This window comes from Cercospora beticola, chromosome 4 (assembly GCF_033473495.1).
Source record: "Cercospora beticola chromosome 4, complete sequence".
Lineage (NCBI taxonomy): Eukaryota > Fungi > Ascomycota > Dothideomycetes > Mycosphaerellales > Mycosphaerellaceae > Cercospora > Cercospora beticola.
In genome coordinates this window covers 661,092-684,357 of record NC_088938.1, presented here as the reverse complement: position 1 = coordinate 684,357, position 23,266 = coordinate 661,092, and the positions used below count along the sequence as shown (strand labels likewise).

Genomic DNA, 23,266 nt, shown 5'->3' with positions numbered 1-23,266 from the left:
AAAATCAGAGGGTGCTAGTCTACCAAAAGGACCATCGTGGTGAGGCAGCATCCTACTGCTGGCGAAGACTGCTGATCGCGGGCAACGAAGCACGCCCAGGAACAGCATTTCGGCTAAAATATGTCCACTCAAGCACTTCGCGACCATGTGGTACTGCCATGAGAATGGATCGTCCACCACGTGCGGATATGCGGCAGCTCTTGTGACGGGCAATGTTGCTGGCCGCTTGGTATCGCACATCACTTCTACGTTCGTATCGATTCCGCTGCTTTCATGACCACTGCCTGCGCTTATGATCGATGCTCGGGCATTGGCAGTCAATGTGACTCTGCATGTCGCGGCTCGATCGCCCTCAAACGCTTTAGTAGCTTCGCAAAGGAGAGCTTTTCGGGCATAGGTTCGCGGGGATACTCATCGAGAGCTGTCAATGACACGGAAGAATCAACATTGCCAATGTCTTGGGTCACAATGGATCAGCGACGAGGTCGTCACAGCAGTGACGATGTCGATACCATTTGACTACGTGATGAGGGAATTGGGCAATATAAAAGTCTTGCAGAAAGACGGTATTCCGATGAAACAGCAGAGCAGCAACTCCTCAATCATCAGACAGATCTCGCAGCCAACCGAAATCCGCCATCATGGTTTCCACAACTTTCAATACCCTCTTAGTCGCCTCCGCAGCAGCCGCCGCGGCATCTCCTTTGCAACGCCGTCAAGATGGCGTCTTCCAATGCGTCGGAACATTTGGTCCAAACTACGGAGACTGTAAGCAGGGCCTAGCAAGATTGCAGCAATACAAAGGGTTTCTCGCTCACATACCACGTTACCGGGTGACATTTTGGTCAACCGTCTGCTCATTACCGACATCGATCAGCCTTTGGAACCCAACACTTGCCTGCCATTCGCTGAGGGCAACTGCCTGATCTCGCACTGCAATTTCGACGCGAACACCCAGAATGCCAACTACTTCACGATTGGTCTCGGAGCCAACTTCGTCAAGCAGAACTGCGAGCCGCTCAACTCCGGCGGATTCAGAGACCTAGGTTCCCAGCGTACTGAAGTCAAAGAAAATCCAGACTTTGTGCCAGAGCCAGTCGCGGCTACAGAGATCACCAATAGCTCCATCGTGCCCGTACCAAGGGCAGTGGCCAAGAGGCAGCAGCCGAACGTAAGCCTCATATGACTCCAAGACCATGATTTCTATTCAGCTTCACTGACAGCGCTTCAAGGATGACGGCATCGAAGTCACCCGCACAGGCCGCAGCGTCCAACGCCCCGGCTTCGACTTCGCAGTCTCTCCCCGCTACCCAGCCGGCAGCACCAGCACAGCCGAAGTCAGCGAAAGCCAGACCGTAGGTTTTGACGCCGGAACCGAGATCTCTGCCGGTTTCGAAGGCGTGCTCTCCGCTTCTGTCAGTTTCTCCGTCAACTTTGAGAGCACAACAACCAATACCCAGAGCGTCACCATTCCAATCAACTGCAGCCCGGGTCAAGAGGGACAGATCTGGTGGAGCCCACTGTACGATCTGATCGAGGGTAATGCTTTGCCTTCGGGAGACTTTGTGCAGGCTTGGTTCCCTGTGAATGATGGCATTTCGGCTGGCAATTATGCTATTCGATGCTTTGGCTAAGGGTTGACTCTGGAAGAGTGGAACTATGATCTGGGAGGGTGTCTGGACATACAGTGGCTCTCTGTCGTGCTTGGTTTTGGAGAAATGATGCTTGTCGATCTAGCTCTGTTACTCAAGAAATGAAATTTCGTAGGCTGTCTTTGCACTCGATGGCTTTGAAGTAGTGTGAATCATCGGAGAAACTGCTTGAGATGCCAATTCAGCTCCGTCGGTCCGTCAATCTCATTTTCCACGGCATATCTACACTCATTGCGCTGAAATATCTCGGAATTTGGAGATGCTGTTCAATCCAATCTCCCAGCTCCGTTATCCAACGCGCCAAATATTGGACTGCATCTTCATATTTATTGGCTTGGGAGCATTCAATGATGCAGAGATACAGCATCAAATAGAAATCTAGCTCCGTCTCCTCATCCCTCGATTTCCCGTAACGTCTTTACATCCATGGGCTCGGAAGCGTGCTGGAATTCAGAGATACAGCTCGAACCCATCCCTCAACTCACTCCGCCTCTCGTTCAATTTTCCACCCCATATTTCCACCAGTTGGCGTCGAATCAATTTGAGTTCTCGAGATACGGCTCAAATACTTGCCACAACTCCATTCCCCGAGCCGATTCATTCTCTACAGCATCTTGACGTTGAGTGGCTTGGAGTGTTTATGAGGCCTGGAGATACGGCCGAGATGAATGTCACAGCTCTGCTTTTCAAATTGGTCAGTCTTTCGCACCAGCTTGAGACTTGTTGACTTGGAGCGATTTCGAGAACCGGAGATATGGTTATGGATGATTGTACTGACTCTGTTTCAAAGACGTATATACCATACGCAGCGTCGATACATTCGATGGCTTAGAAGGACAGCAAGATCAGGAGCTTTGGCTTGATGCGAACACTAGCCCCCTGAATCATAGATCTGTTGGTCCAGCGCCGTGTTGATATTCGGTGGCTCGAACTCAGATCAGGAAACGGAAGCAGACCTGAAGACCACGCTGAGCTCTGTCAGTTGGAGCCTACAAGGTACAGCATGATGTTTGCCTGCGTGGGCTCGGGAGTGAAATTGAGAATTGGAGACAGTCATTGAGAAGTACATTTCATTCATTCATTTCGCCAAGCAAGCTACTTTCACGACACTTTTCTGCGCTATCAAATGTCACCGCTCAAAAGGGAAAATCGTCCTTCTGCTTGATGGTCCTCTTACGCTTGACCGGGCGATCTTCCTCCGTTGGCTCAGCCGTGAGCTTCTTCGGCGGAACGCTGCGGCGAGTTGCCCTCGGGGCATCGACGTCGATGGTCTCGTCGATGAGGTCGGCGTCGGCCTTGCGCTTCTTGGACTTAGTTGGGGCCGCGACAGCACCAAAGACCGCACGAGCCTGGGTGTTGTCGTTTTGCTCGATTTTGCGGCGTCTCGTCGAGCGTCGAGCTGGCTCGGCTGGCTCCTCTTCTTCGGCGATGGTGGCCAACTCATTGCCGCGGGGGAGGAGAGGATTGTCGTCGGCGGTTTCTACAACTTCTACCCAGCCTCTGCCGCGACGCGTCACGCGCTTCTCGAACTCTGGGTCTTCGGCCGGCTTGGGAGTAGCTGAGTCTCTCAGACTCTGCTTCTGTGATTCGGTGGCCTTGGCTGCGACTCTCTTGCGGCTGGCAGTCTTGGGCTTCGAGGCTCTCTTGCGCTTCGTGACCTTGGGTGCTTGTGCCTCCTTCTCGCCTGGCTCGAATGGACCGACACTTGGCAACAGTCGCTTCAGGTCATGAAGACGCTTCATAAGCGCTCTGTCCTCTTCCTTGGTGCGAACTTCGGGTGGCACGCCACGGACTGGCTCAACGGGACTGTCTGACCGACGTGATATGCGGTCTTGGACCCATGCATTCGTTGAGGATTTCTTCGAACCTCCAGCGGCTTGCGTAAAGTGTGATACCTTGGGTGAGTCGGATTTGGTGTCGGCGTCGACGGCGGAGTTTGGCTTGCCTCGTGCTTTCTTTGGCTGGCCCTCTACAGTCGTCGCGGAAGAGATCGAAGCAGCTTTGAGCAAGGCGTCACGGGCATTGTCCATGGACAGATTCGATGCTGTGGTGGCCTCAGATGCGGTCTTGTGCAGCGCGGCTGTCGTCTCTTGAACCTCAGCCAAGACCTTCTCCTTCTCCTCCTTGAGCGCTACGAGAGCATCTTCGATCATCTCCAAGTTCTCCTTCACCTTCTCGCGGTCATCTCCTGCGTTTCTGGCCTCCTGTAGCAGCTTCTTAATCTGTTCTTGAACCATCTGTACGCACTGCTCGTCCAGCTGCTTGCCAAGGGCGGTGAGGCTGTTTCGATATTGATCAATCTCCTCCTCGACTCGCTTGACCCTCTTCAGCATGTCAACTTCGCGGTTGAACTCATCCTTCTTCTTTGCAGCGGCATCTGCAGTATCTCTGTCAACGGCATCAAGCTTGGTGATGATGGCCTCGAGGCGACCCTTAACGTCCTCGAATTGCTCAGAGACGTCTTTGCGGACTTGCTGAATGGCTTCGTCGGCGGCGGTGGCGTTCTTCTTGCTGCTCTCTTCGGTGTAGGCATGGAGTTGTTGCGAAAGGGCTGTCACTTCGGCCTCTCTGTCTCGATCCGCGGTGGCTTGGGCTTCGAGGCGGCCGATAGCTGCTTCGAGTTGAGCCAGGCGATCGGAGATGTGACCATGCTCACGCTTGATTTGGTAGGCCCACAAAAGGGAGGTTGGTTCAGACGGAGGCTGCATCTTTGGTGCCATTGTGAAGGTCTTGGAGAACGGGTAGTGCGTGCAAGAACTGGTAGCGTCGAAAGTCTTGAAGAACGGAAAGTGGGTGGATGAACTGCCGACCTCGAAAGTCTTCTAGAACAGGAAGTGCGTGGAAGGACTGGTAACGTCGAAGGACTTGTGTACGTGTGTGCTGTGTGCGGTGATCGTGTGCGTAAGGAGACCGGCTCCGTCGTGCAGTGTGTGTGATCGTGATGAGTTCGGTGGGTTCGTGAGGTGTGCTGTTGTTTCGTGAGGAGTCGAACTTCTGGTGCAGTGCGTCAGTCGAATGTGGTTCGAAAGTGTGAAGGCGTCGAACCATGAAGGAGTTTTATATTTGATGGCAGAAGCTGCTGTATTGTCGAGTTGCCATTGTCAGTGTGTATTGTCGCGTTCTATTCTCGTCCTGTATTCTTGTTGTGTATTGTCGGCATTGGATTGTCGTTTCGTATTGTCGGAAATGTCGGTGGCTGGAGAAGTGAAGTCGGAAGAGTGCCAAGAACTGAACGTGCATTGAAAAGGAAGGAACGACCACAACGCGCATCAAAGAGGAAGGCGCCAAGGAGATGTACTTTTTTTGCTGTTCATACGCAGCTCTATCCTACGCACGAGATCGCAATTCAGCCTGAGCAGAAACAGCTTCAACGTAAGCAGTACACCGTGATCCGTTCTAAGAAACATTCGCGCAAGTAATTTTGACCGCAAAGCATCATCGCAAACTCCTTCCCGATGACCATGATGCATTTCTTCATCCCTCGCCATTAGCGCTTTCAGTGAGCAATCGTGATAAGGGCGCCCTGTCTGCGCACAAGCGGCGGATGCTGTCCAGGTATCGTGTGTGTAGTGGGTGCCTCCGCGGCTCGACAAATGAGGGTCCGAAGACCAGCTTGGTCAGGACTCAGTCGAACGTCAAAGGCGTGGGTGTGTGAGATATTGGTGTTGCACTTAAATGAGATCTGCGAGTATTGTCAGCGACCAGTCCAGTAGCAAAATGCGTGGAATCAAAACATACCGGCCACGTTCATTGGCATCTCCTCGATTTGAGTGCTGTAGAACTGCTCGATTTCACGCATCATGCGCACATCGTCGGCAGTGACGAAGTTGATGGCAACACCCTTACGACCGAAACGACCACCACGGCCGATACGGTGGATGTAGTTCTCGCGGTTGGCTGGCAAGTCGTAGTTGATGACCAGGGAGACCTGCTGCACATCGATACCACGAGCGAGCAAGTCGGTGGCGATCAGGACACGAGAAGAACCAGAGCGGAACTCCTTCATGATCACGTCACGCTGGGTCTGGTCCATGTCTCCGTGCATGGCAGAGACGGTGAAGTCACGGGCAGTGAGCTTGTCGGTGAGCCAGTCGACCTTTCTACGGGTGTTGCAGAAGATGACGGCCTGGGTGATGGTGACAGTCTCGTAGAGATCGGAGAGGGTGTCGAGCTTCCAGTCCTCCTTCTCGACGGCGATGTAGAACTGCTTGATACCTTCGAGAGTAAGTTCGTCCTTCTTGACGAGGATACGGACTGGGTCGCGCATGAACTTGGTGGTGACCTCAAGAACGTCCTGTGGCATGGTAGCGGACAGGAGGACGACCTGGGTGGACTGTGGGAGGAGCTGGAAGATGTCGTAAATCTGCTCGGTGAAACCGCGAGACAACATCTCGTCGGCCTCGTCGAGCACGAACATCTTCATGCTGTCGGTGCGCAGGACACGGCGCTGGATCATGTCGTGAACACGGCCTGGAGTTCCGACCACGACCTGTGGGCCGTCCTGGAGTGCCTTCATGTCATCTCTTACGGAGGTACCACCGATGCAAGCGTGGCACTCGATGTTCATGAAATCGCCGATGGCGACCACGACCTTCTGGATCTGCTGAGCCAACTCACGGGTTGGGGCGAGGATCAAAGCCTGGCATGCCTTGATGTTGGGGTCGATCTTCTGGAGAACGGAGATGGAGAAAGTGGCAGTCTTTCCGGTACCGGACTGGGCTTGAGCGATAACGTCGTTACCTGCATCGAGTCAGTCGAGTTTCGCGCTCGAGGGATCGTCAGTAGATACACACCCTTGATGACCGGCATGATAGCGCGCTGCTGGATAGCAGAAGGGCGCTCGAAACCGTAAGCGTAGACTCCACGGAGGAGCTCGCTCTTGAGGTTCATAGCATCGAAGCTGTCGGTGGTCTCGTCATAGTTGGACTCGATCTGACCTATAGCGCGTCAACTGTTATGGTGGGTTTCTTTGTGGAAGTGTATCATGCGATTGTCCTGTCGCCCGCCCGCACAAGCTGCCCCCCCGCCGCCTCGAAATTTTTCTGACCGTCTGCCGCCGCCCGCCAGGTGATATGCGCCAGTCGCGCGCGCGCCTTGTGTGACTTACCAGCATCGATATCCTCAAGTCCCTTGTCAGCCATGATTATGGATCAGGAACGAAAGCTCACTGCGCTGGGCAAGTGAGCTGAAAAAGTTCGGTGAGTGGGTGGGCGCGGGGATCCTCGTGGATGCCGGCGCGGTGTCGCTGAGGGTGTGCTGTGAAAACTAGATACCTGACTGTCGGTAGGGACAGTCGTCTGGTTCTAGTTGTGTGGGTATGTGCTTTGTGGTGTTGGTGTGGTTTGGAATTGGCAAGAGACAAATTCGCAGCGGAGGGCTTTCAAGTATCAAAAATGATGAGCGCACAGCGGTTCTTGCCGACTGCCGCCGCCACTTTTCAAAACTTTATTATTCCGGCAGAAATTTGGTCGCTCAGGCTACGCTCCGCCCTCTGACTGCACGCATCGCCTCCCACACTACTGAGCCTGCCTTTCCCCACGAAGCCAATCGGAATGGCCGTATCGCAGCAACTCGACAGCGGCTACCACAGTCCGGCCTTTGACTCATCGCAGCCACCGGTCAAGAAAAGAAAGCAGCACGACGGCGATAGTGAGGATGCTACTTTTGTCCGACGACATCCACTCGGCGTGCGGCCAAGCGGCAACGCACTCACTTCCAGCGTCAACTTGAAACAGTCGGCGGGGCATTTTGCACGGCTGCCAGATGAATTGATCGCAGCATTGCTTGAGATCCTGCTGCCCCAGGATCTCCTTCGTCTTGGTGGCACATGTAGAGCATTGCACGCCTTCACCAGGAATGAAGAGTTGTGGCGATCGCTATTTGTGGAGTAAGTTGTAGAGTCACCCGTAGACTCAGCGCATGCTGAGCAGCATCGGTAGGTCAGCGCCCAAGATTTTTTCTTGGAAAGGCACGTGGAGGTCGACATACCTGTCACAGGATGCAAGCAGGGAACCGAAAGTTGATTGCTCGCATCTCTTTTCCGACGTTCTTCATCGCCCGTTCTTTTGTGCCAATGTCCCACTGCATCCCTACGCTAAGAACATTCCCAAGCAAAATAAAATATCGCGACTCTCCGATCTATCTCACGAAGAGTTTGCAGAGAAGTGGTATGATCGGCCATTCATTCTGACATGGCCGGTCAAGCAGTGGCCCGTCTACAAGACCTGGTCGACAGACAGACTTGTCGAGAAGTACGCCGATGTGCCCTTCCGAGCCGAAGCTGTGGACTGGCCTCTGAAGACATATGTTGAGTACATGAACGACAGTCGGGACGAATCGCCTCTATACCTTTTCGATCGCGCATTTGCAGAGAAGATGCAGATTAAAGTCACGAGCGAGCCATCACCAGATGCGGATTACTGGGAGCCAGCCTGTTTTGGACCTGACCTGTTCCATCTGCTTGGCGAGCAAAGACCTGACCATCGATGGCTCATAGTCGGGCCAGACAGGAGCGGAAGCACTTTCCACAAAGACCCCAATGCCACGAGTGCATGGAATGCTGTACTAAAAGGCTCCAAGTACTGGATCATGTTCCCGTCATCCCCTTCCATACCTCCACCTCCGGGCGTCTTCGTCAGCGAGGATCAGAGTGAAGTCACATCTCCCCTCAGCATTGCGGAATGGCTTCTCGGATTCCACGCCGAAGCACGCAGGACACCCGGCTGCAAAGAAGGCATCTGCGGAGAAGGAGAGGTGCTCTATGTGCCGTCTGGCTGGTATCACCTCGTCCTCAACCTCGAAGCGAGCATTGCCATTACACAGAACTTAGTACCGAGAAGCAGACTTGGAGCTGTGCTACACTTTTTGAATGGGCCCAAGTGCAATATCAGCGGTTTCAGCGACGAGGTGGAGGATCCATATACATTGTTCGTGGACCGGCTGCGAGAGCACGATCCGCAACTGCTTGAGGAAGGATTGAAAGAGATGGAGCGACTCAGCAAAATTGGCAAGGGCTGGGAGGAGCTTACCAAAGGTGCAAAGGAGGCCGACGGCGAAGAAAGCGGTTTCTCTTTCGGCTTCGGAGGTGACGATGACGAGGAAGTCCCATAGATCTTCTTGCACAATGAAGTCCTTGCCCAGCTCATCTGCTCACTTCCCTTCAAGCGTCTCAAAATTGTCTCGAATTTCAGGGCTGCTGTATGCCCTCCATCTAATACGTCGGCGTAAACTCATACTCTGACTCACGATCCCTCACCTCCACTCGAATCTTCGCCTGCTCCACCTCCTTCCCATCAACAATCAACCCCGCCTCCATCACATCCCCCGTAACCACAGGCCCCACACCCTTCGGCGTCCCCGTGAGCACAATATCTCCCTCCTCCAACGTCATCACCTTACTAATATCCGCCAGCTGCCTCCCAATCCTGAACAACATCAACTCGGTATTATCATTCTGTTTCGTCTCCCCATTAACCTTCAAGTACAATTCCACATTATGCGGATCCTTGATATCCTCTTTCCGCACAGGCCCTGCAATTGGCAAAAAGGTATCGAAGCCTTTGGCAATTGACCAGGGAAGGCCGCGTTTCTTCGCCTCTTCTTGCACGTTTCGACCTGTCATGTCGATGCCTGTGATGTAGGATCCAATGGCATCTTTCCAGCCCGCTTCATCATTTTCGGAGAGGTCTTTGACAGTTTTGCCGATGACGATTCCGAGCTCGATTTCGAAGTGGAGGGTTACGCCCTTGGGGCGGAGGATGGGGCCTTCGTCGGGGAGGAGGATCGATGAGGGGGGCTTGAGGAAGAAGAAGGGTTGTTTGGGCCGTTGGTTGTTGAGTTCTGTTACGTGGTCGGCGTAGTTGCGTCCAATGCAGACAACCTGGTTTGGGAGAGACGGTCAGCGATTGAAGTCTTCGTTGAGAGGTGATTGAAGCCTCACCTTGCGGCAGTTCTTCTTGATCTCTTGTAAGCTCGTCATCTTGGATGATGTGCTTGCGAATGATCGTCTCTGAGCTGATGTGGTGAAAAACTCAATGCCTGGTATAGTTCTTCGCGAAGCCTGTAACGTATTTCTACTTGGCCTACTTTCGGCCACCAAGCCCGTTGCGCAATATGTCCGCCGGCCAGCAGCGCGCACTGGAGCTCTGTAAGCTGCTGAAGTACATTTCGGCAGTTGACTAGCCGCGAGCTTTCGTGCGAGCGGCGGAGACATGTCTATTCACCCGGCCTTGTTGGTTAAACCTGTCGTTGGTGTGGAGAATTGGCAGATTGTGGAAGAGGAGTCGCCAGTGCTTTTATATGTCGCAATGGCAGATCGGACGCGACAGGCAGTGCGCGACTTGCACAGGACCGTGAACGTTTCACGAGCTTAGGATGCTCTACTCCGACGACATCGGAGATAAACTCTACGTCTGCCAAGACGCGGTCGCCGAACTGCGGCTTCGTCTCGTCGGCCCTCTGCTCCTGAACATTCAACCATCTTCAAGCGAGGCAAGAGACACCCTCAATTGACGACCTATCTTCGCAGACATTGCCTCCACAGCTCTGTGTGATACGATCAAGAGGCCAGCTTGCAAACATTCAAGCATAGCTGGATGTACACGGAAACCTGAACATGTGAACCACTCTGGATCGCGCAGCGGAAGTCGCGTGTACTATGGTCCATGTGTTCCGCCTGCACTGTGCTGGAACTTGCAGCTTCTGGATGGCACCGAAGTTGAAAGCAAGCAACATTTCACGAGCCGAAGCTTTGAAGAGAGGGAATGCGGCAGAGGACAATACCAATGCACTTGTCACCAAAGGACGTTTCGTGTGAGACTCTTACTTGAGGCTCAGGTAAGACTATCAGATGCGCGCAGAACGCTGAATGTAACATGCCCATCCCAAATGCCATTGCAACGGCTAGTCTGCGACTCTCTGCACTTGTCTTTGTCAACAGCCGGGTCCTACTTAATCCATCTGACGAAGATGCGACAAAAGCTCATGTCTTGACTGGGCCTGCATGCAACAAAGGTACCAAGTGACAATGAACGAGCCTTGCAGGCGACCAAGCAGGACACAGAACTAGCGCGCGCTGCAAGAGCTTCCTTTGCTGGAGACCTGATCGCAAGGGACTTCCGAAGCGCCCTCTTACGCACAGCATGACACTCACGAGAGACACATTCTCGTTCCAAGGACGAGGCGGAGTTCTGCCTTGTTGTTAGCTCTTCTCCTAATTCCTGCTTGCACCGGCAAGAACTGACTTTGAGAGAGCTTCATCAACCACAGCTAGCAAGGGTATTTGTCGCGGCATTGCGAGTCTCCGGTCTTATTGCAGGAGATGTTCTAACACAGCCGCCGGACTCAAACGCTCACCCTGCATATTGCGCCCAATATAACTCGAAGATTGCGCAAACAATTCAACACATGTCTTGATCACAACCGCGCGAGCTGTTTCAGAAGATGTAATGCTGCTGGCGCAGTAGCTTGACAGCTGAAAGCCTTGGCGATTGGAGGCGTCACAAATGCCTGATAGAGCAGTGATGTGCAGCCGACCATGGTACGTCTGAGATTAGGTTGCGGCGTAAAGACCTTTCTGCGAACGCCCATTGACTATTGCGTTCACGAGAGTTCCCGCTGCCCCTCTACCGAACTTGATCAAATGGCGCAACCTAATGACTTGAGCTTCTGGTTAACACTTCAAAGACTTGGTGAGCGAGTGGAGCGGAGAGCGAACCTTCAGAAACAGCGCTGCAGTGTGCATGCAGCACCATGTTGCTCCTCTTTCGACCTTTCGACCCCTCGGCGTCACGACGCAGAAACTCAGATCACTGAGAGGCTCCACTGCTGACATCTTGACATATATCATGCCGCTTTGCCGTGGCTGGCGTTTCCAGACGCATCCATCGATTAGACCTTTCTCCCTTGAGCAAAACATTTCGGCACGCCAGAGAACCGTGCCAAGCACAAAGTAGAGATGCAAGACGTCTTTCCGCCCTGTCCAGGCCCAGCTCCTACCAAGCCATTGCCACCATTACCATCTCAGTAGGGCTGCACTTCAGCTGCTGAGCAGATAAAAGAGAGCATCATGTCTGCCATGATCGACAGTCCACAACCTATATCGCCATCCATCAGGATTCCCAGGATTGCAAACGTATCGCCAAAAATGACTGAACCGCTGTTGTGTCGGGAGTTTCCTCCAGGGAAGCAACGCTCAGGGAGACCGCGTCACTCGAAAGCGAAGACCGATGGAGTACGAATCTCATGCATGGATCAGCCATCGACGCTTCTCAATCTTCCAGGAGATATACGTAATATAATATGGGATCACGTTTTCAAGCGCGCAGATGGATTGCATGTTGCCTTGAGCGTCGACCGGAAACGCCGACATGATTACCGGAGCATTTTCGCCCTGAGCATGACATGCCGGCACCTGTACAACGAAACTCGAGGTCTTCCGCTGTGGCTCAACGTAGTCCATCTCCATGTTCCGGTATTACAGGACCTGAGTGTTCTTTGCAGCCACCGATATCAGGACTCGGCCCCTGCGATGCAGCCTATGGCGAGCAGACGAATCATCGAAGCACCTTTCTACGGCGATCTGGCGGCCAAGCATGTCGCTTTACGCAACAAAGCGCAAGAATATGTCACATTGGCAATGCGGCTGCCGCACGTGGATATGATTACTACGCGTTTGTGGACGATGCTCAGCAAGCCGCACATCCTCCGGAGTCTGCGAAAAGTCCACGTTCATCTGGGCTTTCAAACCAATAACGTCTTCCTTGAGCGCTTCTACACTGCATGGGAAGAGATTCTGCCATATCTACTATTGCTACGGAACTACACGGAACTGCGCGTGTCCTTTCAATTGAGGTTGAGCCGGAGACTGGTGGTCCACTATGACTTCAGGACTGATGATGCAGAGATGATGTTGTCGGACGTGGACCGTTGTGTCGTGATGGAAGGAGACCTGACTTTGCCTGAGATGGCCAGCGTGAACGCTATCAAATGGCGGATTTGGCGCGGTCTATTCGATATGACGAAGCCACGGACTCATCTGCCTCGACCACACGTGAAAAAGTCGTCGGCCACTGTACCTTGTTGGACGGGTAGGGAAGCGGTCAAATTGGACGCTCTTCGAAATCGTAGTACTTAGCCGTAGTCATATTAGATGAGCAACTTCACAACTCAATGCCAATGTGACAGCACCAATTGCTTTGCTGTAGCGTCAAGACCAAAGAGGAAGGAGTTCTTCCAGTGGGGCCATATCGTGCGCCAAGCCAATTGGCTTGCAAGGGTGATGCTAGTCGTGTTTTGATCTGCACGGCATCTGCAACTAGGGCCGATGTCTCCGCTTTGACATCGATTTGACATCGCCCAAACACAACCTTCGAGCCGCACAACACTCGCAGCACACGGCGACACACCGCACGACCTCAACGTGGCAGCGGCGTGCAAACGATGGTACTGCGCCTTTGATATGGCCATCCGCCGGCAGCTCCGCGCCCTTCATCAACACTGAGCCCACGTTCCTCCATCGACACCGCTTGTTCACGCGACAACGGCCCAACCGAAACGGCGGCCATGGACCTCTCACCGCCTGCAGCGCTCGCGAAGCCTCAGCACTACGGCACGTCTGCCCGCAATAGCGTGCATACCAATTACTTCCAACCACCTAAGTCGCCAGTCTCTGCAGCAGCCACCCCTGCTACTGCGACTGGGCAGAACTATTTCTCCACGAGTGTCCGCAAGAGACAACGACCAGACTCGGCGCATTCACGAGACGGACAACACACGCAAGGCACACCTTGGGCAGAGACACCAGCCTGGGCACAGTCTCCAGGTGACAGGATATTCGGCAGCGGCTACAGCCAGAACTCAGACCTCGTCAACGAGCGATACCGCCTAGCAGACGGCTTCGATACTCCTGGACTCGAGTCAAGTTCACGCCTTGAGCAGCTCACAGTACCCGAGGATGAATTTCGAAGACGACTCCGAGGCGAAGACGATGACATGGATTTCGCTGTGCGCTCTGGCTGTCCTGCACCTCTCTCTGGACCCCTCGCACGTGAGAGAAATGGTGTTGCTCGTGTGAGACCTGCATCTGACGACCGTTCACAGACGACATGGACGAGCCTTGCGATTAACTTCATTGGCAAGGCGTTCACTTTTGGGAGCACGGTAGTCCGTGGCTTCTACGCTGGAGGTGGCAAGGGCTATGACATGCAGAACTCGGCTCTTGTGGGGTCGGACTTGCTGCAGCATACACAAGAAGCCGTAGGCACGCCCATTCCCGGCTCATGGCATGACGCAGAAGCCGACTTCTTGGGCGATTTCGAGCAAGACAGTCCCTACTTCAATCATGGGTCGCCAAGTCGGCCTGCAGTAAAGCGACGACAAACGGACCGAGAGACCTGGGTCCTCGTTCCATCCGATCTAGAAGGCAGACCACCAAGTCCGAAGCGTAAGATCTCTGGCAATGGCATACCGCGAAGCAATCTCGCAGCTGCGAAGCCGTCTGCATCACGCGCTTCAAGCCGACGAAGTCTTGCGCCTGTGTCCCGGAGAACGACTTCGTACTATCAGACATACGCGGCCCCAGTGCAGGCCTCGACACCAACCCAAGCACAGAACAGACGCGCCTCGACCGCTCTGACCCGCTCACCTCAAAGTCGCCCTGCCTCCGCCGTTGGTATCACTCTTGTGAGTCCCGAGGCAGAACGCTTCGCTCGGCGACAAGCGAAACAGGACAAGGCGATGACGAGCATGAGCAATCGGATACAGGAAATGATGCGACAGGCGCAAGAAGCACTTGGCACGAAGTACGCTGTCGAAGGTAGCAACGACGCCATGGACGCAGAAGACGACGGGTTTATTGATGACGAGTGAAGACAAGGCAATGAGATGATAACGACATTTTATTGTGTACGACCACAGCATTGGAGGCCTACAGGACACCAAGAAATACGCGCATGGGGAGCGAAATGAACTAGCTAGCAGACTGATGATACCCACTTTTTCGCGCTTTGGGGGATAAGAATGTCTATACGAGTAACACAGGCTTGAAAGTCTTTAACTGCCAAAATTGTCATACAACTTTGGTCTTTCATGTGACTCCGGTTCTCATGCTTTCCCATCATCATGAGCCCACGCCTCAATCTCCACTCTCATTCCCTCTAACGCCAACTTCTCAACCCCAATTCCAGTTAACAATGGCGCATGCTTAGGAAACCACTCCTTCAAAGCCGCACCGCAAGGCTCCATCGCCCCTTCCGTCAAAGGTGCAAAATAAATGTTCAATTTGTAAACTTGTTCGATTCCCGACCCTGTATACCGCGTGTACAGTCAGCTTTGAATCTCACACTCACACAACACGCTTCCAAAGAGAACGAGAATGACTAGACTCTTCGATTGTACAGCAGGAGCAATTACGTACCGCCAGCTTCTTTCACTGCCATATCAACATTCCGAAACGCCTGATCGATTTCCTCCCGATGATCTGTTGGAATTTTACCAGTTTCTCGGTTGAGACCTGGTTGTCCTGAGACGAGGATTTGATTGTGTGGAAGACGGACAGATTGGGAGTAGTGGAAATTTTTGGCGTAGGAGAAGTATTGGAGGTGAGACATATTTGTCGTTGTCCTGTTGATTGATTGCTGAGTTGTTGGGTTTTCGATGGATAGAGAATCGGTCGATGAGCAAGGTTTTATATATTGATTTTGGAATAGGAAGTACATTTGTAAGACAACAGTGGCATGGAATGGTTTGTAATCTTTTCCTGCGCAATATGGGTTTGTTGATGATAGCCCTAAGGAGCTTGAGCAGATGGATGAGCTTGGCGTATGAGCTGATCCTTCCAAGATGCCAAGCATATCTATATCTATCTATGAGCAGCATTGGCGAGTGCATGTGGCGAGGTTTGTTCTCGATATCTATCCTACCGACCAGCAACTGCTTGCAATTGGAATGCGAACGAGACCTCCTTGCACTTGACCTCATGCTCTGGCAGTATTGCAGGACCACATGCCCCACTGCCCACTCCAGCAGTTGCAACGTCGAGTCGCAGAAGTAAAGCGTCCTCTTCCACCAGCTCATGTGGATGTCTCGCAGCATCCAGTGCCTGCGGAGAGTGATATCCAGCGGCCCATGCAAATTTGCCATTACCATCAAGTCTCGTGGCTCGCAAGCCAAGACCGTTCTCGTCCGTGAACTTGACGCTTCTGGCGCCCATTCTGTTGCCATTCTCTTGCGGCACTTCATAGTTCGTAGCCAAGTCTTTGACTTGTGAGGTGTATAGGCCCATGCGCTGAGCAGCCTGCTTGTCTGGATACGACTCTCCCGGTCCCAAACCTAGATATTCGGCTGCAGCGAGAGCCTTGTTGAGACGGAGGTCGAGACCAATACGAGGAAGAGTACTCGGCACCTTGCCGCTCGGTGTGAGTGTGGCTTCCACCGTCAGTCCGTCAGCAGCGCTGATGCGATACCTCATATTTGCAGTGTAGCCCCAGTCCAGGATCGGCGGTGATAGGAAGACCGTGGAGGTGACTTCAACTTCACTTGGTGATTTGCGATCGATGCTGCTAGTGCGAAGTTGAGAGGTGAGCATGTCTAAGCCATAGCGTTTCCAGTCAAGATCGTCTTTCGGCCTGTCATTGTCGGTGGGCGCACGGTAGAATCCAGGTGTAAGGAGACTTGTGCGCATGGTGTCTGGAGCCAAAAGCTCCTGTCCACCTGAAGTCCATGAGGATATCATTCCAGAAGATCTGTCGAAGATGATCTTGAAGTCGCTGTTGAACACTGTCCATGCGACTTGCGATGTGCTGATGCGCACATCATTGGCTGGGGTGAGCGAGGCAGCGATCTTGCTGTCGCTACTGGTTGCAGTCTCCCCTGCTACAGAGCTTGACTGGTGCTGGAACCATGCGATTTCGTATCCTGCGTCTGCCCACGACGTAGCATACCACTGTCGGAAGCTGATTGTAAGTAATGAATCAGGCAGTTTTGATGTGAGTGCCACTCGTTCCGGCAGAATCTCGACTGCCTCTCCCGGCTTGATGTCTGGCAAATCGACAGTTCCGGAGGCGAGTAGTTTCGACCTATCCTGAGAGTTAGCGCGTTGGAAACCTGGTCTGAATACATTCACTGACCCTTCGGAGAACGATTCTACCTTGAAGACCGCCGTGACATGGTTCAGCCCAACGAAGTCGTATAGATTGGTGACAAGTACCTGCCCCTCCTTGAGCTCGGCCTTGATCGGTGCTATGACCTTTTTGTACTCAATCAATCCAGGGGTTGGAGAATGGTCGCTGAAGCATAGGCCGTCCATGACAAAAGTCGAGTCATTTGGGATATCTCCGAAATCACCGCCGTATCCGTAGAAAGCCTTACCATCTGGAGTCTTTGTGAGCAGACCATGGTTAGCCCACTCCCAGATGAAGCCGCCTTGCAAGCGAGCATTGCGACGGAAGAGCTCTTGGTACCCTTCCAGGTTGCCAGGACCATTGCCCATAGCATGAGCATACTCGCACAACACAATCGGCTTCTCGTACTTGCCATCGTGCACGCCTTCGGTTTCAGCAAGCTTGGCGAGCCTCTCGACGGAAGGATACATGTAAGAGAAGACATCAGCTGAGAGTGCGTGTGCATCGCCCTCGTAGTGTACAGGTCGGCTGGGGTCTGCTTTGCGTGCATAGTCGTACATCGCCTGATGGTTCCGGCCGTAGAAGGCTTCGTTGCCCAGCGACCACATAATCACAGAAGCATGGTTTTTGTCGCGCTGAACGACTGCGGTGATCCTCTCAACGTACTGAGCTTCCCATGCTGGATTGTCAGAGGTGTACGCAGCCGCCTGAGGGAATGCCAGCTTCTTCCGTTCCTCATAATCCATCTCCTCGGGAATGGACAGTGGTCGGGCTACAGCATCGTAAAAGCCATGACATTCGAGATCTGCTTCATCCATGACCCAAAGACCTAGCTCGTCGCAGAGATCAAGCATGCGGGGGTCCGGCGGGTAGTGGCTGCAACGTAAAGCATTGATATTGTGGCGTTTCATCTGAAGCAGATCGTCACGGATGAACGCAAGAGGAACTGCGCGCCCGAACTTCGGGTGGTGATCGTGCCGATTCGCGCCTTGAAGCAGGATGCGTTTGCCATTTACTTTCAATAAGCCGTCCGAAATCTCCACGGAGCGGAAGCCAATCCGCTGACGTATCGTCTGCAAGACTTCGCTACTTCCTTTGGCCCGTAGTATGATTTCCAGATCGTAGAGATGGGGCGTCTCAGCCGTCCATTTGATGGGACGTGCGATGTGTCTCGAGATCTTTGCAGTTTCCTGGCCTGGCCTCAAAGCCGAATGGCTTTCTGCCACAATTTTATCATTCGCACTCAATCGCACTGTCAGATATGCGTCCCAGTTCACCTGAAGCTGTAGACCCACGTGAAGATTCGCGTCCTTGTACTCATCGTCGAGTTCTGTGTTGATATGGAAGTCCTCGATCCGCGATTCAGGTAGCGCAAGCAGAAGCACATCTCTGAATATTCCCGATAGCCACCACTGGTCCTGGTCTTCTATGTAGCTGCCATCTGACCACTGATACACTCTTACGAGCAGCTCATTGTCCCGATTCGCTCTAAGATATCGAGTCACGTCGAACTCGGCGGGGTTTCGAGATCCCTGGGAATAACCTACTGGCTTGCCGTTGATCCAAACGTGAAATGCACTATCAACGCCTTCAAATCGAAGTCTGATTTGTGAAGAGGGGGACCATGACTTCGGAGTGCGGAAAGTGCGTTTATATGTGCCTGTCGGATTCTCTGTCGGAATGTGTGGCGGGCAGACCGGAAATGGGTAGATGACGTTCGTGTACTGCGGGCGGCCATAACCTTGAAGCTGCCAGTGTCCTGGTACTGCGATTTTGTGCCATTCTGGAGCAGCGGAAGGCTCGGCGATTGTGACGTCCAGCTCACCATCGTCAGACGTATCGCCAGGAGTGTATGACTGGGTGTGTAAGCACTCCGGATCGGGAGCATGAAGAGGCGTCGGGGCATAATGGAAGTCCCATTGTCCGCTGAGCAGGAGGGATTCCTTCGGGATGTAATAAGCTCTGTGCGGCAAGCGGTTCTTGTGCACCACTTGTTCATTGCTATAGTCTGGCAGTTGCGAATCTGATCTCTGCAGAACGAAGTCTGTGAAGTCTTGGGCCATGTTTTCGAGACGCGTGTTTTGTGCCGGGCGTGGCTGCGGAGGGTGGGATCAAGTCACATCGCCGGCCAGCAGAGGGCCAGCTGATATAGTATCAGCGGCCGAGCATAGCAACGCCATGAGCGCAGGATCGACCAGTGGCATTGCTCGTAGCGTCGGAGCAGGTGCGAATGTCTGTCCACCCAGCACTACAACGTGCTTGCCGACGTGGGCTTCCTCCCATGCCAAGCCATAGAATATCGTGCCGAGGCGGACCGAATGCCTCCTCACTTGCTCCTTCCACTGTCGCAACACACTGTAGCATCCCTGCAACGCGGCGAGCACGACACATGGCCAGCGATGCGCGATGGGGCCGGAAGAGGGAAGCCCAAATGGCGATGAGCCGCCAAAGAAGCGACGGCGAGGGCCGCACGCTTGTGCGACGTGCAGACAACGCAAAGTGAAGCAAGTCGCAGATGCGCGAAAGACCGGCTGCATCCTTCTAACGCCTCAGGCAGATGTGATGGCAATCAACCTTGTCGCAATTGCAAGAACTCCGACACCGACTGCCTGTATGGCACCGAGCCCATCACCAAGGGCAAGAGCGATGCCATTCTGGAGACGGTCCTCCGCCTGGAAGATCGCCTGTCGTATTTGACGGCCCAGTTGTCAGCGCATCCAGGCCTCTCTCCTCTGCCCGTCGAGAGCGTGACAGCGACTTCACCGCAAACAGTGACCACGGACCGACAGCCTTCTTCCGTTACCGGCGCACGGCAGCTTGTTCATGGCACTCGACATCGCAGAAATGAAAGCCTGGACAATGCCGTTCTCTCTGCGCGCCACACGTCCACGACCGAGTCTGTGCTGGCCTGGCCCTTTTTCGATGTCTTTCCTGGCTTACGGACGCACTATCAGCAGATCTTCACCATCGAGCAGCAGCGACGCCGATACCCTTCGAGGCCGGCTCAGCCGCCTCCTTCGCTGAAGCCAAATGAAGTCAATGCGGCTGTCCAGGCATTTCAGGCGACGATCAACTTCTCCTATCCCACTGTGACCACCAGCCAACTCGCAGATGTTGAGCATCGTGTGCTTGAGAGACAAATCGATGACAGCATTGAGACGAGCTTAGCCCTCATAGTAATGGCGCTGGGCTGCGCAAGTCAAGTCGTAGATGGTCTGGCAAACACTGGCTCGACCTTCTCTGAGGACAGTCAAGTGCAGAGAAGTCAGGTATTGGCACACACTTACTTCGAGCTCTACTTGCAAGGACTCAGTGGTGTCCATCTGGAAGTATCGACCACGGCCACGCAGTGCTTGTTCTTCACAGCACTGTTCTTCGCGTATCTCCAGAGGCCATTGCAGGCGCATTCATACGTTTGTATGACTGCGACGAAGTGTCGAACATTGCTTGCTTACACTTCAGCCGACACTGGAATCGATACGGAATGTCTGCGGCGAGTCTTCTGGTCTTGTTTCATTCTGGAGAGCGATTATATTGCTGAGCTTGCAGCGCTGCCTCAGACTGGCGTAAGCGACATGGAGTCATCCGTACCGTATCCAGCTTATTACCAAACGTCCGAGGACGAAACCGAAAGAGATCAGTCTTCGCTCTACTTTCTGGCTTGTGTCTCGATGCGGAGGCTTCTGAACCGAGTGCACGACTTACTGTATGCGCCAGACACTGGGGTAGCTTTCGACGATGCTCGCTTTCCACATGTTGTGACTGAGCTGGATCATCAACTGGAAGAGTGGCGGACCTGTTTACCACCTGTCTTCCAGTTCTCGATCGACACCACTCCCGCCAGCTCCCAGCGAGGGGGCTTTTTGCGACAAAGATATTTGACTTGTAAGTGACGCAGTGGAAAGTATATCTCATTTGCTAATTTCGAGGCGCAGGCAGAGCGGTCATCTACCGGCCGTACCTGAATCAAGTCCTGTCACGCACCTCTACTGGAGAAGCATTGACAGCGCAAATGCTCGACAAGAGCGAGATCTGTTTGACAATGTGTCTACTGCACATCCTGAACCTTAAAGCCTTCTCACAGACTGTTCTGATTGATACCTGGATCTGTTCGTTGTCGTAAGTCTGCAATTTCCGACGTGCGCTCGCAGTCCTGCTCACTGATAAAACCCAGCATGGCTAGCACTATGTTGCTGCTCCTCGCTGCTAGTCGCATACCGGCCTTGAAACAACGACTAGATTCACAGGCCCTAGATGCTGGGAAGCATCTCGCTCGGCTCATCGAACCGTGGACACATGTACACGGAGGCGCAGTCTCACCAAGTGTTCGGCAGAGTCTGCGCATGATCGGAGAAGTTGACGCCCTTCTTCATGCGGAGTACGGCCGAATCGATCCAAAACTTGATGCGCGCGTGCAAGGACTGGTCTGAGAAGTATGGCCGCTGTTTTACCATCGATGACTATGCAGTCGTCGACCGAGGTTCTTTGGTCTTGGTACACTTATGTTGTCCAGGATAGTCTGTCTTGCTTAAGTGCGTAAAGGATTGTTAGTCCGCACCCCGCATGCGAAACAACACAACCTTGACCGACACTCTTGTAAAACAAAGTGTCTGTGAAATCTATCAAGCTACCGGTTACCTCGATATGATCTTCACGTATTGCTATCTGGCAATCGCGAACATGGATGGTTGAACTGCGGCAGGTACGTACGGTAAAGTTCATGATTTCCACTTTATGTTGCTGACATACATAGACCACCTAGTCTTCAGTCTGTACTCCCAGTTGGTCTGCAAGGGAGCGCATAGTCTCATCGACCGCGTGACCCAGACTGTCCGCTCTAAGCAAGGGATGCAGGACCAAAGTCATCGACGAGAAGACCAAGACAGGACGCGACACAACAGATCACGACGCCCTCAGACTTCAATGAAAGAATGTGCAAAATCGACGCATAATTCGATCTACCTCGACAAACTGTTACATGCTCACAAATGCGACTGCTTCTGGAAAGCCTGCTGCTGCCCTAGCGTGTCCCGTACAACGTCCTGCACAGGCCTCCACTGGATCTTCAAGTCGCGATCAGCAGGCTCTGTATCAACCTCGAACTTCGATGACAAAGATGGACCGTCATCCAATTTGACCTGCACCTGCGGAAACTCTTGCTTCACGAACTTGGCCACCTCGTTCCATGCGACCGCAGGAGACGACAGGCCATATTCTGTCCCATTCTTCAACTTCTCGTAATTCCGCACCGCATTCACGTGCGATTCAGCACATTGCTTCACATCAACAAAAGTTGAAGGCATGGTTGGCTGAGTCGAGTGTAGGGAACTCCAAAGGACTTGGTTCATGCCGTCGAGCTGGTCAAAGTTCTTCTGGACAAGTGATTCGCCAATCACGAGGACCGGGTGGAAGGTCACCAGCTTGTATTCGGGCTTTTCTTTCTCGACAAAGTCGCGCGTGGCTTGGTGGGCAAGAATCTTGCTGGCGCTGTATTTTGCGCCATGGCCTGCGGCACCGTCTGGAAATTTCATGTCCGCGGAAACTGGTAATTTTTCACCTGTGTTTGCTGCGAAATGTTAGCTGACATCACGTCAAGGGCTTTGGAGAGAGTAATCTCACCTTTGATTGGAGCACTCGAATCCGACAAGCCACCCAATGGAATCAAGGCCAGAATAGAGCTCGTCACGACCACAAACTTGATCTGCTCATGCTTCAAAGCCTCCTGCAGGATCGCGAGACTGCCAGATACCGCAGGTTTGACATAATCCTCGCGAAAATCTTCGCCTTTGCCTGGCATAGGTGAAGCAAGATGGAAGACATAATCAACGCCTTCCAATGCCTCTTCGAACGCACCGGGTGTGGTCAAGTCAGGAATATGAGCGAATTCGATCTTGTCCTGCGATGCATCTTTGAGGATATCTCTGAGTTCTTGTTCTTGCTCTTTCTGTCGAATGCTCAGACGAATTCGGTAGCCTGCTTGGAGGACAGACTTGGCGGTTTGTGAGCCGATGAAGCCAGAGGCCCCTGTAATGAAGATGAGTTCTGACATGTTATGCTTTTTGAGCCCCGGATGGTAAACACAACGAACTGATGCTTGCTTGGATGTCTTACATGGTCACCCTGGTATGTGCTAGTGGTGAATATATACTTCTACGGTGCCCTTATGCCACGTATGGCGCCATTCGTGCCACTTACGATTCCCAATACAGACAAGCAAGCTTGGTCATGTTATGGAGACATTTGTTTACTGAACATGGCCGAGATGGGCTGCGCGCGTAGCCACAAGTATCGAAATTACCAAGCATTCCCATGATGGTGGATCCACGTCCCAATTGTTGTGCCTGCGTGCGTAACGGCCGACTACAATTGAGATCGGATTGTTTGGTAAACAACAATGTTGCAGCGCTGTGGGTACGGGACGGAGGTACAGTTTGCGAGGGCAGTGCTGTGGTGGATACGAGCCTCGTGACGAGAGTGGACGCAACGGGCCTAGAA

The 23,266-nt window shown here is 53.1% G+C and overlaps 11 protein-coding genes across 11 annotated transcripts; 5 read left to right on the top strand and 6 right to left on the bottom strand.

Annotated features, from left to right (window-relative positions):
• Positions 1-641: 641 nt before the first annotated feature.
• On the top strand, positions 642-1,634 carry RHO25_005907 (uncharacterized protein; the record flags this gene model as incomplete). Its single annotated transcript, XM_023596774.1, has 3 exons — positions 642-833; positions 878-1,171; positions 1,233-1,634. 3 exons carry the CDS (start codon positions 642-644, stop codon positions 1,632-1,634), a joined length of 888 nt encoding a protein of 295 aa, XP_023451702.1.
• A 1,154-nt stretch (positions 1,635-2,788) lies between these two features.
• RHO25_005906 (uncharacterized protein) lies at positions 2,789-4,372 on the bottom strand (the record flags this gene model as incomplete). The annotated part of the gene is made up of 1 exon (XM_023596773.1): positions 2,789-4,372. One exon carries the CDS (start codon positions 4,370-4,372, stop codon positions 2,789-2,791), a length of 1,584 nt encoding a protein of 527 aa, XP_023452957.1.
• A 951-nt stretch (positions 4,373-5,323) lies between these two features.
• Positions 5,324-6,793, bottom strand: TIF1 (translation initiation factor eIF4A; the record flags this gene model as incomplete). Its single annotated transcript, XM_023596772.2, has 4 exons — positions 5,324-5,334; positions 5,391-6,392; positions 6,446-6,589; positions 6,760-6,793. The coding sequence occupies 4 exons, from the start codon at positions 6,791-6,793 to the stop codon at positions 5,324-5,326; spliced, it is 1,191 nt and encodes a 396-aa protein (XP_023452959.1).
• A 411-nt stretch (positions 6,794-7,204) lies between these two features.
• Positions 7,205-8,762, top strand: RHO25_005904 (uncharacterized protein; the record flags this gene model as incomplete). The annotated part of the gene is made up of 2 exons (XM_023596771.2): positions 7,205-7,539; positions 7,592-8,762. The coding sequence occupies 2 exons, from the start codon at positions 7,205-7,207 to the stop codon at positions 8,760-8,762; spliced, it is 1,506 nt and encodes a 501-aa protein (XP_023452961.1).
• Positions 8,763-8,862: 100 nt separating this feature from the next.
• RHO25_005903 (uncharacterized protein) lies at positions 8,863-9,630 on the bottom strand (the record flags this gene model as incomplete). The annotated part of the gene is made up of 2 exons (XM_023596770.2): positions 8,863-9,531; positions 9,592-9,630. The coding sequence occupies 2 exons, from the start codon at positions 9,628-9,630 to the stop codon at positions 8,863-8,865; spliced, it is 708 nt and encodes a 235-aa protein (XP_023452555.2).
• A 2,166-nt stretch (positions 9,631-11,796) lies between these two features.
• Positions 11,797-12,786, top strand: RHO25_005902 (uncharacterized protein; the record flags this gene model as incomplete). Its single annotated transcript, XM_065602716.1, has 1 exon — positions 11,797-12,786. One exon carries the CDS (start codon positions 11,797-11,799, stop codon positions 12,784-12,786), a length of 990 nt encoding a protein of 329 aa, XP_065458788.1.
• Positions 12,787-13,214: 428 nt separating this feature from the next.
• RHO25_005901 (uncharacterized protein) lies at positions 13,215-14,519 on the top strand (the record flags this gene model as incomplete). The annotated part of the gene is made up of 2 exons (XM_065602715.1): positions 13,215-13,721; positions 13,752-14,519. 2 exons carry the CDS (start codon positions 13,215-13,217, stop codon positions 14,517-14,519), a joined length of 1,275 nt encoding a protein of 424 aa, XP_065458787.1.
• Positions 14,520-14,753: 234 nt separating this feature from the next.
• RHO25_005900 (uncharacterized protein) lies at positions 14,754-15,259 on the bottom strand (the record flags this gene model as incomplete). Its single annotated transcript, XM_065602714.1, has 2 exons — positions 14,754-14,956; positions 15,067-15,259. The coding sequence occupies 2 exons, from the start codon at positions 15,257-15,259 to the stop codon at positions 14,754-14,756; spliced, it is 396 nt and encodes a 131-aa protein (XP_065458786.1).
• Positions 15,260-15,567: 308 nt separating this feature from the next.
• Positions 15,568-18,834, bottom strand: RHO25_005899 (uncharacterized protein; the record flags this gene model as incomplete). The annotated part of the gene is made up of 2 exons (XM_023596768.2): positions 15,568-16,726; positions 16,778-18,834. The coding sequence occupies 2 exons, from the start codon at positions 18,832-18,834 to the stop codon at positions 15,568-15,570; spliced, it is 3,216 nt and encodes a 1,071-aa protein (XP_023452584.1).
• Positions 18,835-19,177: 343 nt separating this feature from the next.
• On the top strand, positions 19,178-21,201 carry RHO25_005898 (uncharacterized protein; the record flags this gene model as incomplete). Its single annotated transcript, XM_023596767.2, has 4 exons — positions 19,178-19,275; positions 19,329-20,656; positions 20,707-20,890; positions 20,946-21,201. 4 exons carry the CDS (start codon positions 19,178-19,180, stop codon positions 21,199-21,201), a joined length of 1,866 nt encoding a protein of 621 aa, XP_023452970.1.
• Positions 21,202-21,753: 552 nt separating this feature from the next.
• RHO25_005897 (uncharacterized protein) lies at positions 21,754-22,820 on the bottom strand (the record flags this gene model as incomplete). Its single annotated transcript, XM_023596766.2, has 2 exons — positions 21,754-22,337; positions 22,391-22,820. The coding sequence occupies 2 exons, from the start codon at positions 22,818-22,820 to the stop codon at positions 21,754-21,756; spliced, it is 1,014 nt and encodes a 337-aa protein (XP_023452594.1).
• Between the last annotated feature and the right edge of the window lie 446 nt (positions 22,821-23,266).